The following is a 14,346-nucleotide window of genomic DNA, read 5'->3' as shown; positions in this document are numbered from 1 at the left end:
GCATTTCTTCCAGCCAAAAGCTGACTACACTTGGCTAATCTTATCAACCTAAGCAGAGGTCATGCTTAAGGCCATTTCATTAAGGATCAGAGCATAATCAGGTAAGTCTCTTGTTCAGTTCCAGAGTCCTTTTCTCTCGATACGGTAAACCCCCGCCCCCCCCCAAACCCCCCAAAAGAAACTCTCCTCGGAATGGGGCGAGAATGGTTTTTCCTCCTTGTCCCCTTGGTGACTCAAACTCTCCACCTCATGATTGGAGCCTTGGAGGTGGAGAACCTTCTCCACTAGCCTATACCTCCCTTATCAAATCAAAAGTTTGCTACTGTATGCTACATATCTCTCCCCCACTCATTTTCAATTTTTCTGTTTCAGCTTGCAGTAAGAAGTCCTGAATCCTTAAAATTAATATTGCTCAAGCTTATTCTCCTAGTTATTTTTGGATTTCCAAGCAAATCAAGAGAAGAAGATAGAATCTTAATCATCACTATTCAGCTTCCAGCTATCACAAACAAAAAAGAACTACACACACGCACGCACACACACAAAGGAACAAACTTTAGCAACCCAATTCAGATATGACATTCACTAGTGTAAAAAGATAATAAAGAGACAAACTTTGGAGCTTAAATTTGGAATTAAAACCTGTAAGTGAAAAGGGTAGGCAAAGGGGACTGTTTGATAATAGTATCGATATCTGATTGAGGATTAAAGCTTTTCAAGCTATCCAATCGAACTTCCACAAGATCAGCACCACTAATTTTAGCCTTTTGCATTAGATTCAACATTTGATCCACTGTGTCTGCCATGATTGGTGCACAAATTAGTGTTTGGTTCCTCCTCATTGCCTCCCCCTCCATCTTCCTCACCCCTGAATCCACTACCTGAAAAAATAACTCAACACCAACAATTCAAGAATCTCAAAAAGAGAATTTCAACATAAAAAAATGTTCTTTTTTTTTCCTCGCCAAAAGTATAAAGGCAATGTGGGTTGGTACAAGTCTAACTAAGTTAGGTGACTGAAGGAAGGTAATCCAATTTCAAATTCTTTATTCCCCTTTTCTTTCCATTTTTTTGAAAGACCAATTTTAAAGGAAATTCAAAAATAAAGGAAGTTGTTAAAGAAAAATGAAGGACTCACCAACTCCATTAGCAACCAACTTGTAGAGCACAAAAATGGAAAGTGTGGACTCAGCAGCCAGCTTGAAAAAGTCAAGTGACAGAGGTATATCGATATATACAAGTGGAGAAAAGAGAAAGAAAAGAAGAAAAAAAAAAAAATATATATATATATATATATATATAGAAAGGGATGAAGTAGATGTAATGTGTGGTTTTTCTTTAGCTTTATATGATTATCGTGGGGATAACTGTAGAGGGTTGGTGAGGGATGAAAGGCTACTACTCTACTCTTCTATTTTTTTCTTTTTCCCATTTTTATGATTATTATATATATGACCATAAATAATCTCCTTGTCTATTACTATTTGAGAGTTGAGACCATTTAATTGAACACAAAGAGTATTTGGTAAAATTAATCTGATTATTTTGAGAAATATTTTTATTTAGATGAAATTTCAAAAAAAATACTTCTAAATAGTAGCAATTTGTAAATTACTTGAGAAACATTTTTGTCAGCATTTAGAAGCCGTTGGCGTTTGACCAATCCTCACCGAAGTACTTTTATACAAATGTGAAAAATTTATTTAAAATGGATAAATAATTTGAATTATTTATTATGAGATGCTTTAATTAAGTTCTAAATATCATATTAACTAAAATTAAAATTACAAATTAGAGAGAAGGGCATGTTTATGATACTTTGATCGTGAATGTGAGATCCATAATGCGTAAGTTTTTTTTTTCCAATATGTTGGGATAGTTTAGTAAATATAAATTTTTGTAGATGGTAAAAATTTAAAAATTAATTTTGCTTCGGGTTTTCTTTTACATAAAATATAGCTTCCGCATAATTTTAGTTACAGATTTGGCCAAATATCTTGAATTCTCCAAAGTAAATAATATAGCTTTTTTGGGTAATAAAAGACTTTAAGTGAATAAGAATGGGAGAATTACACAAAAATACAGTCCAGCTATATACATTGCAGCAGAATAACCCAGTTACAACTTTATAAATAGGAAACTATATTACTCTCAATGTTTAAGGTTTGATTTAATTACATTTAGTATACCTAATTACCAATTCTATACCATAATGTGTTTTAACTGTACAACTAATGTACCGTATATCACTCCTTAATTAACGCCACCGTATACTCCTCCAAATCCCCACCTCCCACGTTTCTCTCTCCCAAACCCACCCCCCACGTTAATGAATTTGAATATGAATATCATCAAATCATCCACTTCTTTAAATAACAAGAGCACAAAACCAAGAAAGAATGGCAGCAATATAAGTAGTACTCAAAATGCAGAGGAACAACAAAACAATTGCAGATACTTAGGCCTAAGGAGAAGGCCATGGGGTAGATATGCTGCGGAGATAAGAGATCTGAATACGAATAAATTCAAATTTGGGTTTTCAAAAATCATTATTCGTTTTGATTGGGAGTTGTTGTAAATAATTGGGAATATATTTTGGAGTTTATATCTCAATTTTGAAGGGTTTTGGCTGAATTTCAGATTGAAACTCGAAGAAGAAGAAGAAGAAGAAGAAGAAGAAGAAGAAGAAGAAGAAGAAGAAGAAGAAGAAGAAGAAGAAGAAGAAGAAGAAGAAGAAGAAGAAGAAGACATATTGCAGAAATTGTAGATAAATTGTAGATTGTTTTTTGCAGAAGATTTGTAGAAGTTTTAGTCGTTTTTGATTTGTGAAAACAGAAAACAAAGCATCTACAATCAGAATACAAATAATCTACAATTCATCTACAAAATATTTATAAACTTGGTACATTGAATTTTAATATCCTAATTCTCATTCGATTGTAATTTAACTGGGATTTTCGACATAATTGCGTTTTTTGCAGAAGATTTGTAGAAGTTTTAGTCGTTTTTGATTTGTGAAAACAGAAAACAAAGCATCTTAGAATACAAATAATCTACAATTTATCTACAAAATATCTACAAACTGGAAACATTGAATTTTTATATCCCAATTCTCATTCAATTGTAGCATAATTGTAATTTTTGACGTAATTGCGTTTTTTCAGAAGATTTTTAGCCATTTTTTATTTGCGAAAACAAAAAATAAAGCATCTACAATCAGAATACAAATAATCTACAATTTATCTACAATTTCTGCAATATGTCTTCTTCTTCTTCGAGTTTCAATCTGAAATTCAGTCAAAATCAAGTCTAATCTTCACCAAAAACCCCTCAAAATTGAGATATAAACTCCAAACCATATTCCCGATTATTTTCAACAACACCCAATCCAAACAAATAATGATTTTTGAAAACCAAAATTTGAATTCAAAGCTTTCAAGCTTTTTAATGGTTGTCAATGGTGGAAAATATCTGGAAGAATATTTACTTCCATAATTGTAGCACGCCTAAATAGGAATATCTGGAAGAACATGTAGTTCCAGATTTGTACGCACCTAATTTGGAAGGAATCAGCTCCTAATAATTGGTATTTAATGAATGGTATATATTTTGTAGAATAATTGTAAACATGGCGGGTAAATATGAAACTATGCACATTTTTGGTAATAAGGTTTCATATATGGTATAGGAAGGGAAAAATCTCTTTTTTTATTATGCAAATCTTTAAGCACGAAAATTCGATGATTTTTTATTCTTCTTCCCCAAGTTTGTATATATTCCTATTCCATCTACAAAAAATTCAAATTCATATATAGTGCAATTTGAAAACCTTAAATTTTCTTCTTTTCCAAGTTCCAAATAGCATAAATAAAAAATAAAAATTGAAAAAACTATTGCACGTTCATGATTTTGCAAATAAATCAACAAGAAAAGTCGATTTACGATTTATACATAGATTGAACATATACAATTTTAATTTTAGATTTAACTGTACATGTGCATTACATGTATAATGATGTATAACTTTGTATAAACTTGTATATACAATCTCTAATAATGTATATCAGAAAAATAAGACAAATAAGAAAAAAAGAAGAAAGTGTCAAATATCTATGGAGGCCTATTATACGCGTACAATGTATATACACACTTATACATTAAAAATATATCTAATTTATACAACGTTGTACGCATATATACACACTTATACATATTTATACAATATTGTATAAGTGTGTATAAACACTACCTATATAAATTTACAATAGAAAACACCTTATGTCCATCACCACATTATAATTTTCGGTGGTTGCTGGTGTTGAATTTTTCTGGTGAGATTTGGCATTCAAATCTAGGCTCACCAATAGCAAAGGATGAAGCAAAAATTAAGAGAACTACGAAAATATGAGACGAGGTCGCCGGAGATGCTTTTTTAGGCAAGATCTGATAGTTTTAGGCCGGATCTGATAATTTTTGGACTAATATGCCAAATTTTATTGTAGTTCCTTAACCTCCTTTTGTCAATAAGCTCAAAAATAGAAATCTAATTGATATAGAATGTGAGGATTATCACGAGTGTGTACAAAAAAGTTTTGTAATTTTTAGGGAGAACAAAGAGAGAGGTGAGTGAAGAGAGATTGAGTATGCTGGGAAAGAAGAAAGAAGAAAAGGAAAAAACCTAGAAATATGTCTTTAATAATGGGCTAAAGACTGAAAAGTTTCTTTCAAATTATATACAATCTGGGCCAAACTGGGTAAAGACTTCAAACCTAGGTCATTTTTAGTTGGGCTGATGTGCCAAGTGATTAAATATGTAATTCTTTCAATAATATATCATATAAATGAGAACGTATAGAAATAAAATGTTTTTTTTATAAAGTCCAGCGCACTGAACATTTAGATTTAGGTAAGGCTATGCATAATCCGGTGAATACCGAATTACCGTACCGAAATCAAATATTTTGGTATTTGGTATTCGGTGTGGTATTTGGTTTAAGTTTTAAAAAATAAATTGTATTAGGTATGATATTTAGTATTTTAAAATGAAATACCGAAATATCAATACCGTATCGAAATATATTATATTACACAATACACATATTTTAATTATAACATAAATATAAAATATCTAAAATTTTACTTTCCTTTATTCTCTGAGTTCATCAATTAACTCTAAGCATGTAACAAGACATTTCTAATGATTAAATTTATTCCTTTATGTACAGTTTTCTCTCTCTAGTTTGATATTTGCTGGTTTTGGACTAAACTTTTGTCAACAAGCGCTTACTTATTCGTACTTTTGAGTACTTTAATTAAGAATATTATGGCTCTATGCACTAGTTAATATTCAAATCGAATAAACCGAAGTTTTTGAACCAAATAAACTAAGATCGAAAGGAAAAAAATTGAACCATACCGAATTTAATTAGGTACGGTAGTGGTATAACATTTTAAGAACCGAATATTAAAAATATCAAACCAAAATATTTAAATACCGTACCGTACCGTACCGACCGATGAACACCCCTGATTTAAGTGGACAGTTTACTAAATCGAGAATGGGTCCGATATGGAAAAAACACACAAAGTTTGGGGACCATTGACCCAAGTAGCTGTCAACTGACCGATTAAGGCAACAAAATTCGCGCTTATTTATTGGTCAAGCCCACATCCAAAGTTGAATTGAGGGGAAAAAAGGCAGAATAGCCTAGGAGACACTTGTACTTGTTTCGGTTTGTCATTCCGATCCCTACACACCATAAAGTTTCATCCAGACACCTCAACTTAATCAAAACAAGCCTTTTAAACCCTTCTGACCGTTGACCGAACTTATGTGGCATTGATATGGCTTAAGTAGATAAAATAAGTGATTTACACGCACATTAGGTGCGTGAGCTGATGATTTTTCTTTATTAAAAAAATAAAAATTAATAGATAAATAAATAAATAAATAAAATACTAGTAGCTATTCTAGTATGAAAGAAGACTCCCCCTTCGTTCTGCCCCACCCTTTCTTTTTCGTATCCATCCCCCTTCGTTCTGCCCGCCCTCTTCTTCAGTCCCTTCCCCTTCGTTCTGACCCCCCCCTCTTCTCCTCCTCTTCTTCGCATCCCTCCCTCTTCTTTCTGCGCCACCCCATCCCTTCTTCTTCTTCAGTCCCTTCCCCCTTCGTTCTGACCCCCCGACTCCGCTTATTCTCCTCATCTTCTTCTTTAGATCCCCCTTTTCCCCCTTTTCTTCATCCCTTCTTTCATTAGATTTTCTCCTTGATGTGTATTTCTTCTTCCATCATGTCAGCTTCCCCTTCTCTATGCCTCCTCCATTTTTCCGGTGGTTTTAGCTTTCAAATTTTTTCATACCTCTTCCAAATTGGGGTAGAGGAATAAGTCAAAATTCAAAAGACTTAATTCTCTGTTCATGTATTTCTCATGGATAGATAATTTTCTTTAAAAGAGGAGTGAAGGAAGTGGTGGTACTCATGATAGAGGAGTCATGACAAGTGGGTTATTCTTTTAAGAAGGTTGAGTGGGTAGGTTTGAAGAAGGGAGGAGGGATTTTCTTTAATTTTAATTTTAATTTTTTACTTTTTAAATTTTATTTTCTGAAATTATAATTTTGTTAAATAATATTATTTTGGCATAAAATCTGATGTGGATGCTGATTTGTCATCCACGTCAAGCAAGTGAGCATCACACGATTCCGGAGGTGTTTAAAAATCTTGTTTTGATTAAGTTGAGGTGTCTGGATGAAATTTTATGGTGTGTAAGAACCATAATGACAAATCGGAACAAGTACAAATGTCTCCTAGACTATTCTGCCAACAAAAAAAAATCCAACTTTGCATTACTCATTTCGGTCTATATTATTCAAGAAGTCACGTTGTATGTATTTTTTTTAGAACCACCGTTTATATTTTGACCTAATTAAAAAAATTGATAAATCTTTGCTGCTAGAATTTTAAAGTCGCTACCAAAATTTTAAACCACGAAGCTAGAATTTTCTCATATGAAATTTTTCGGCGATTGCCATATTTTTACAAATCATAGTGATCACCGCTATGAAATATTTTGGCCATTGCCATGCAAATCCTGTCATCACAGTGTTATAAACGGCGTTCTTGGGGCGAGCCCTAGGGCAGGTACACCAAGAATACCCGAGGTGATGGAGGGAGGCGAAAGTCTCAAGAAGCATTACACCTAGCAATTCGGTGTATATACCCGGGCGTTGAGGTGCATTTTGTAGTGAGGCGTAAGCCCCAAAAACTTTTTTAAATTAAAACAAAATCTGTTGACTGAGTCCTTCATGTAATACCCAAATTCTCAAAAGTCAGCTTGTAATTACTCAAAAGTTTAAAAAAGGAACTGAAAAATTTAAAATTAAAAGTTAAGACCTTATTTATCAATAGATGCCCTAATTTATTCCAATTCTTTATCTTGTCCGCTAGTCTGTTACTATCTCACAAAAGCAACGAATATGCAATTTTTTTCTTGCAAATACTAAGAGAACTCCATTCTCTTCATAGCAGCAAGTTCAAAGTTTAAATTACAAGTTAGTCACCCTTTTTGTTCCTCTATGTAGAAAACTTTATTCTTTTCAACTCAAGTTACTTGTGCTTGTAAGTAGCTTACAATGGATTATTTTGACCAGTTTTTTGTGGGGATGGAGCACATCTATATATATTTTTTACATATTTATAATTTTCTTCAATTTTTATGCAATTTTACCTATTTGTAAATATTTACTGCAATTATATTATTTTATGAAATATTAAAAATTAAATACCCATGGGGCTTAAGCCCCGTGCCTCGGGGCTAACGCCTCGCTGAGGCATATGTAAAATGCCTCGTCTTACGCCCGTGCCTTTTAAAATAATGGTCATCACCACATGAAATTTTTTGGCCATGGTTCTGTTTTTGTGGCACCTTATCAATAATTCTGGTGATTGGAGCACTTCCCAAAATTTTGGCGAATGCTATTTTCTCAAGACTTTTTTTTATTGGGGTCAAAAAATTAATAATGACACCAAAATATCATATTTCATTCGACTATATTATCAACCCTTTAGGTCTGTGCACATCTCTTAAACAAGATTTTAATAGTCTTAATTAAAAAAAATATTTATCTAAATTATCCTTTATATTTTGTTTAAATATTTCATTTACAATTAACATTTCACTAAAATAACTTCTCATTTTTTAAAACAAAAATAGATTCAACTTGAAAGCGATTAATATGTGGAGCCGGCGGGAGTACATTTTAGGTGAAATTGCCAGGGAAACTAAGTCATTACAAAAACGAGATATTTTACATTATATATAGATGTATATAAGCTTCATAATTGGAAGAAAGTCGAATTCACGATTCTATATTAGCGGTATAAAAGACTCTTAGTAGAATATTACTGCACAAGTAATCTTTTATAGTAATATATACGAATTTACGTATAAGTATATAGTCTTTATTATTTCAAAAACAAAATAGTACCATAGTTTAAGCTGAAAACCGTTACATGAAAAGAAATTATTCGTAAACTTGACATAGCAAACTAAACTAGCGATGGAGTTCACTTTCTTTAATTAAACAACTGGTGAGAGAGCATTCTGATGCAAGAATAATGGGAATGAGTGACGTTGTTTTATAACCGGTACATAAATAATGATGTAAAAATTTAATTACCTTTCTCTTTTCATGCATTATTCGCGGAAAAAATGCCCGAAGAGTGGAGGTGGAGCACGATGGTTCCTGTATACAAGAGCAAGGGTGATATCCAAAATTGCAATAACTATCGGTGTATTAAGTTGCTTAGCCTTACTATGAAAGTTTGGGAGAGAGTGGTAGAGCCAACGGTGAGGAGGAGTGTGTCTATTTCCGAGAACCAGTTGGGGTTTATGCCGGGACGTTCGACTACATAAGCCATCCACCTTGTTAGGAGATTGATGGAACAATATATGGAGAGAAAGAAGGACTTGCATATAGTGTTCATCGACTTAGAAAAGGCGTACGATAAGGTTCCGATGGAGGTTTTGTGGAGATGTTTGGAGGCTAGAGGTGTTCTGGTTGCCTACGTTAGGTTGCTTAAGGACATGTATGAGGGAGAAAAGACCCGACTGGGGATGGTGGGTGGAGACTTAGACCATTTTTCGGTTATGATGGGGTTGCATCAGGGGTCGGCACTCAGCCCTTTTTTGTTTGCTCTGGTGATGGATGTACTGACGCTCCACAACCAAGGGCAGGTGCCGTGATGCATGTTATTTACAGATGATATTGTATTGATTGACGAGACACGAGACGGTGCGAACGCGCAATTAGAGGTATGGCGGCAGACCCTGGAATCTAAAGGTTTCAAGTTGAGCAGGACTAAGACAGAATACTTGGAATGTAAGTTCAGTGGAGAGACTCAAGGAGGGAAAGGGTAGGTGAGGCTGGACTCACAGATCATCCCTAGGACAGGGAATTTTAAGTATCTTGGGTCTACTATTCAGGGGGGTGGGGAGATTGATCAAGATGTCACCCATCATATTGGGGCGGGATGGATGAAATGGAGACTCACTTCTGGTATTTTGGGTGACAAGAAGGTGCCACCGAAATTTAAGGGTAAGTTCTACAGAGTGGTGGTCAGATCAACAATGTTGTATGGAGCTGAGTGTTGGCAGTCAAGATCACTCATGTCCAGAAGATGAAGGTAGCAAAGATGAGGATGTTGAGATGGATGTGCGGCCACACCAAATTAGATAGGATCATAAATGAGATTATTCGCGACAAGGTGGGTGTGGCCCCTGTTGGGGACAAGATGCGAGAAGCGCTATGGTCATGTAAGGAGGAGAAGCACAGACGCTTCGGTAAGGAGGTGTGAGAGGTTGACATTGGAGGGCCTACGGAGAGATAGAGGTAGGCCAAAGAAGAGGTGGAGAGAGGTGATTAGGCAAGACATGGCGCAACTTCAGCTGACCGAGGATATGACCTTTGATAGAAAGGTGTCACACCTCTTTTTTATACTCTGAAAGGGTATATGCAAGTTTTTTCAATTAAAGTGACAATAATCAAAACGAGATTATTTATTTCAAATTCAGAGTCACCACTTGGGATAATTTATGGTGTCCCAAGTCACCGATTTAAAATCCCGAATCGAGGAAGCTTGACTCTTATTTATGGTCTGCGAACACAGAAATCCAAATAAAAAATTCTGTTAACCCGGAAGAAGGTATTAGGCACTTCCGGATTCCGTGGTTTTAGCACAGTCGCTCAACTATTATTAATTGGCCCAATTATCTGATTAATTGCACATTTTAAACCTATGTGCACTTTTAACTTTCTAACCGCTTTTAATATTTTTTAGGAAAATTCATGATTGCCATACACTTGTTTGTTTTTGGAAACACATCGTAAACCACACTACATGAAATACACCCGCGGTTCACGACATATTTATTTTTATTTAACATTATTGGAAATTGAAGCTGGGTCACATGAAATGTGCACCCCGATTTGAAAATTATATATCGCAACTACGTTACGGGAACCGTACCCGTAGCTATGATGATTTATTATCGACGCGCCTCAAGCAAGCTACGATATTTATGAATTGGCGATTGTGAGCGAGAAGGCCCGAGATCATGGGATACTTTTACTAAAGAGATTCCTTGCACTTCGACCCAGCCCAATGCCTAACATGTAAGTAATTGATCGCTAATGCGCTGGACCTTTCCCAACTCCCATAGCCCAGCCAACATTCAAAATAAGTTAGTCACATTATTTTCACGCAGAGCCTATAGTCGACCACAACAAGAACATAATAACTGAACAATAAACAATGTTTTGTATGATTCCTATCTTTAACATATACACTCAATTTTCCTTCAGCTAAACAAAACTTCCACATAGCACATTTAAGTACCCCAAATCACACCTCCAGTACCAAATCGACTAGTAAGTTCAGGATAGATCACAAACGAATTTGTGCAATGCAACCCATGATATAGCTCTTTATGACACAAAAGCAAACAGGATTTCCATCAAGTAACTCAAATATATATATGCATGTTTCAATCCCAAACTCAACCCCTGCTCTCATATGGGCACAACTTAATGAAAGCATTTTTTTCCTAATGGAATGTAATGAGAAACAGTAGCCCAATTTACTTCTCTTTATCAATCAAGAGATGGAGTACATCACAAATAGAGATACTAGGCAGAGGTTTTTCTATAACAACAAACACTTAAGGTTAATTAGAAACTTGATTCATACATTTCAAATGAGCACACATTAAAATCTGATTTGAAGCAGACATAGTCAAGAATGATCCTAACACTTCAAACAGACTTCTCGTTTGAAAAAACCCAAGGAGAAGTCAGTAAAGGCAACTTCAAAAGGATTCAACTAATCACTCTCAGAATCGGCTCGCAAGCATTAAAACAAGTTGTGATGTTTTTATGGAAAGTTCTTAAAGAGAAATAATGAAAAAAAGTACTTAATGGTACTTAGTATAGTTAAGCGTCATATGACATGCTGCAGGGCTTCAACCCTTCAAAATTGGTTTTAAACAATTCAATGTTCTATTCTACTTAACAGTGAACTTATCACATTTTCAAAGACAAACTCACCCCTGCTGATTTCTTCTGACTGATCAACAATCGCAAAGCCCAGTAAAACTCAGTTAGACACACAAACTACCTAGTAAATCAGAGCTACTGCGGACCAATAAGTGCAGAATTTACACTCAAAATCGTGCAAGTATGCTGCCCAAACAATGCAAAACGGGGCAGATTTTCAGCATGCCTAGCAGCTCAAGCAATTGTCCAAACTACAGCAGGTATCAGTTCAGTTTACTGCTCAAATGGGGGCTAATTAAAGCTAAACAATCATGATAAGTCTGAAACATGCAGAGATGCGTTTGGTACAGACACACATGAATAGCAGCTTAGATTCCAGAGAAATCAGAGTGCGAAACAATGTGATTGATTAGATATCCATGCTGCCAAAGGAAGAATTCAAACAAATGAATGCAATGAACCTCATCTTAGACACTACCATTTGATTCACATTTATCAGTCAAACGAGATGGAGCATAGATTCATCATATAGTGCTACAACAGCCACAAATCCAACCAAATTCAAAATCCACTTGAACACTCGTAGAAAATCGACAGAAGAAAACGAAGAAGAAACCAACAGCCAAAATAAGATAACCAACTAAGAAGAAATCAGTAAACCCAATGGCATATATTAATTTAACTCATAATAAATCAGATTAAGTAAAGGGAGAAGAAAAGAACCTGTTAATTCGAAATTCTTTTAATAATAGTAGAAGAATACAATGTTTTGCTCCAAAATTCCACCTGAAAACAGCAATAATATCGAGCAGAAATTGCGAGCCAAATCGAAACCGTGAAACTCGGACAGAAACTCGAATCGGCACCAGAATTCCGAACCCAAACACAAACTCAAATTTAAACTTCAGTCAAACTCCATTTTTAACAAAAATTTCGAAATTGAAAAAGAAGAGACAGACCATTTTATTTTTCTGATATCGAAACAAAAGAAAAAAAACTGAAGGGATTTTTTATATTTTCCAAGAAATAGACTAGAAAATCAGAAGAAAAATCTTGAAACTCGACCTTCACCCTAGAACTTTACCTCTCCAATTTCTCTCCAAAAAATCCTTCTCCAGAACCCCTTTTTTCTTCGAAAATTCCTCTACTTGTCAGGCAAAAACCTGATGAATGAAGGGCTGAGATCAATTGAAATCGATCCTACCTCCCCATTCATCCAGCATATGCCTTCTAGAGGCTTCCAACACGTGAGAACAGAGGTGAGAATGAGGGAATATTCGGGCTCGTACAAAAACGGTTATGTGTCAGTCCACGTGGAAGGAGGGAAGGGAATATACCACGTGATTGGTAAAGGGAGGGAATTTTCCGGTGGCTTGGGGTGGTTGTTCGCGGCAGAGAGGCGGAGGAGATAGGGTGGGCGCCTTTTGGGGTTATTGTAGAGATTAGGTTTAGAGTTACCCAAAAAGGGGATTTTATATTGGGCTGGGATTTAATTAAAAGAAATGGGTCGGGTCATGGGTTGGTCCGGTTGGGTAGGGGTGTTGGGCTAAGGGTGATATGGGCGAAATATTTGGGCTTCAGAAATCTAACTTGGCCCAAATTCGGGTTTTATTCAAGGTTTCCCCCCTTTTTTTATTATTTTTTTTTATCTTTTCTTGATTTTTAAACTACTAAATTTAATTAAAAATCCTAGACTAAAATTTAATTTGTAAAATTATATTTTTTAACCTAAACATAAGTAATTAACTTAAAGTAAATGCAAGGAAATTGCTATTTTGGGATTAAAAGCTAAAAATGTGAAAAATGGCCAATTTTTTTTTTGATTTTTTGTCTATTAATGCAATTAATTAACAACTTAAGCTTACAAATGCAAATATCAACCTAAAAATGCAATGCATGAAATTTGAATATTTTAGGGTATTTTCCTAATTTTTTTAAATATTAAATATGCACCAAATGTAATTAAATGCAAACAATTACCCAACAATTACTATAAATTCCTAAAAAATAAAAAACACTTAAAAGAAAATTCATTTGTGACTTTTGTAGGAATATTATTATTCGGAAAAAAATTACGTGCTCACAAAAGGTATGGAGGTCGAAAATTAGGGTAGTAGAGTAGGTAGTCTAGAGTTTTCATAACAGTAGTATTGGCACGCAGTCTCGCTTTCCGTTGGTAGTAGATTTTTATGACTAACCATTGTTTTCTTTCATTGTTGATCATCTTACTATCCTTTGTTTTTATTCTACTTTTATATAGCTTTTTGCACTACAACAAATATAGTATTTAGTTACGAAATTATTAGCTACGACACAAAATTCGTCACTGGTTATTCATTTTTCGTGACAAAAATTATATTTCGTCTTTAAAGATATGAGCTATGCACTTTTAGTGACGAAACATAAAATTTCGTGGCGAAAGTTGCGTCCAGGAAAGTTTCCCATCAAAAAATGAGTTGGCGCCGTTTATTGTGTAGTATTAGCCACAAAAGTAAAATTATTCGTGACAAATTAGTTTTGTCATTAATGTTGCACACAATTTATGACGAAAATTTATTTGTCTTAAAATTAGTTGAACTTTCGATACAAAAAGATTTCGTCACTAAAAATGTATTGCCAAATAGTGACGATTCAAAATTTGTAATTAAATGATCTAATCTTTAGCCATAAAATTGTATACTTTTTTGTGACCTTACTTTTTGTCACTAAAAGTATAAACAATTAGTGACAATCATTTTGTTGTCTCTAATCAACCTGCAATTTAGTGACAGCAAAGTTTTATCACAAAATATACTT

General features: G+C 34.4%; 1 protein-coding gene across 3 annotated transcripts in view; it reads right to left on the bottom strand.

The window, feature by feature from the left end:
* The window catches only part of LOC104212098 (bifunctional 3-dehydroquinate dehydratase/shikimate dehydrogenase, chloroplastic-like), a 32,630-nt gene extending 20,257 nt beyond the window's left edge, over positions 1 to 12,373 (bottom strand). Inside the window, exons 1-2 of one of the 3 annotated variants that reach the window (XM_070154561.1) lie at positions 12,274 to 12,373; positions 643 to 881 (exon numbers count right to left, since the gene is read on the bottom strand). In XM_070154561.1, coding sequence (XP_070010662.1) covers positions 643 to 857 — 215 coding nt within the window. In that variant the 5' untranslated portion in view covers positions 858 to 881; positions 12,274 to 12,373. Of the gene's footprint in view, positions 1 to 642; positions 882 to 1,138; positions 1,315 to 12,273 lie in introns of those variants that run through there. The other 2 variants (XM_070154529.1, XM_070154491.1) reach the window with 2 other exon arrangements.
* Positions 12,374 to 14,346: the final 1,973 nt, after the last annotated feature.

The sequence above is a fragment of the Nicotiana sylvestris genome, chromosome 1, assembly GCF_000393655.2.
Source record: "Nicotiana sylvestris chromosome 1, ASM39365v2, whole genome shotgun sequence".
Taxonomy (NCBI): domain Eukaryota; kingdom Viridiplantae; phylum Streptophyta; class Magnoliopsida; order Solanales; family Solanaceae; genus Nicotiana; species Nicotiana sylvestris.
The sequence above is the reverse complement of the archived record's forward strand: the minus strand, read 5'-3'. Positions and strand labels throughout refer to the sequence as shown.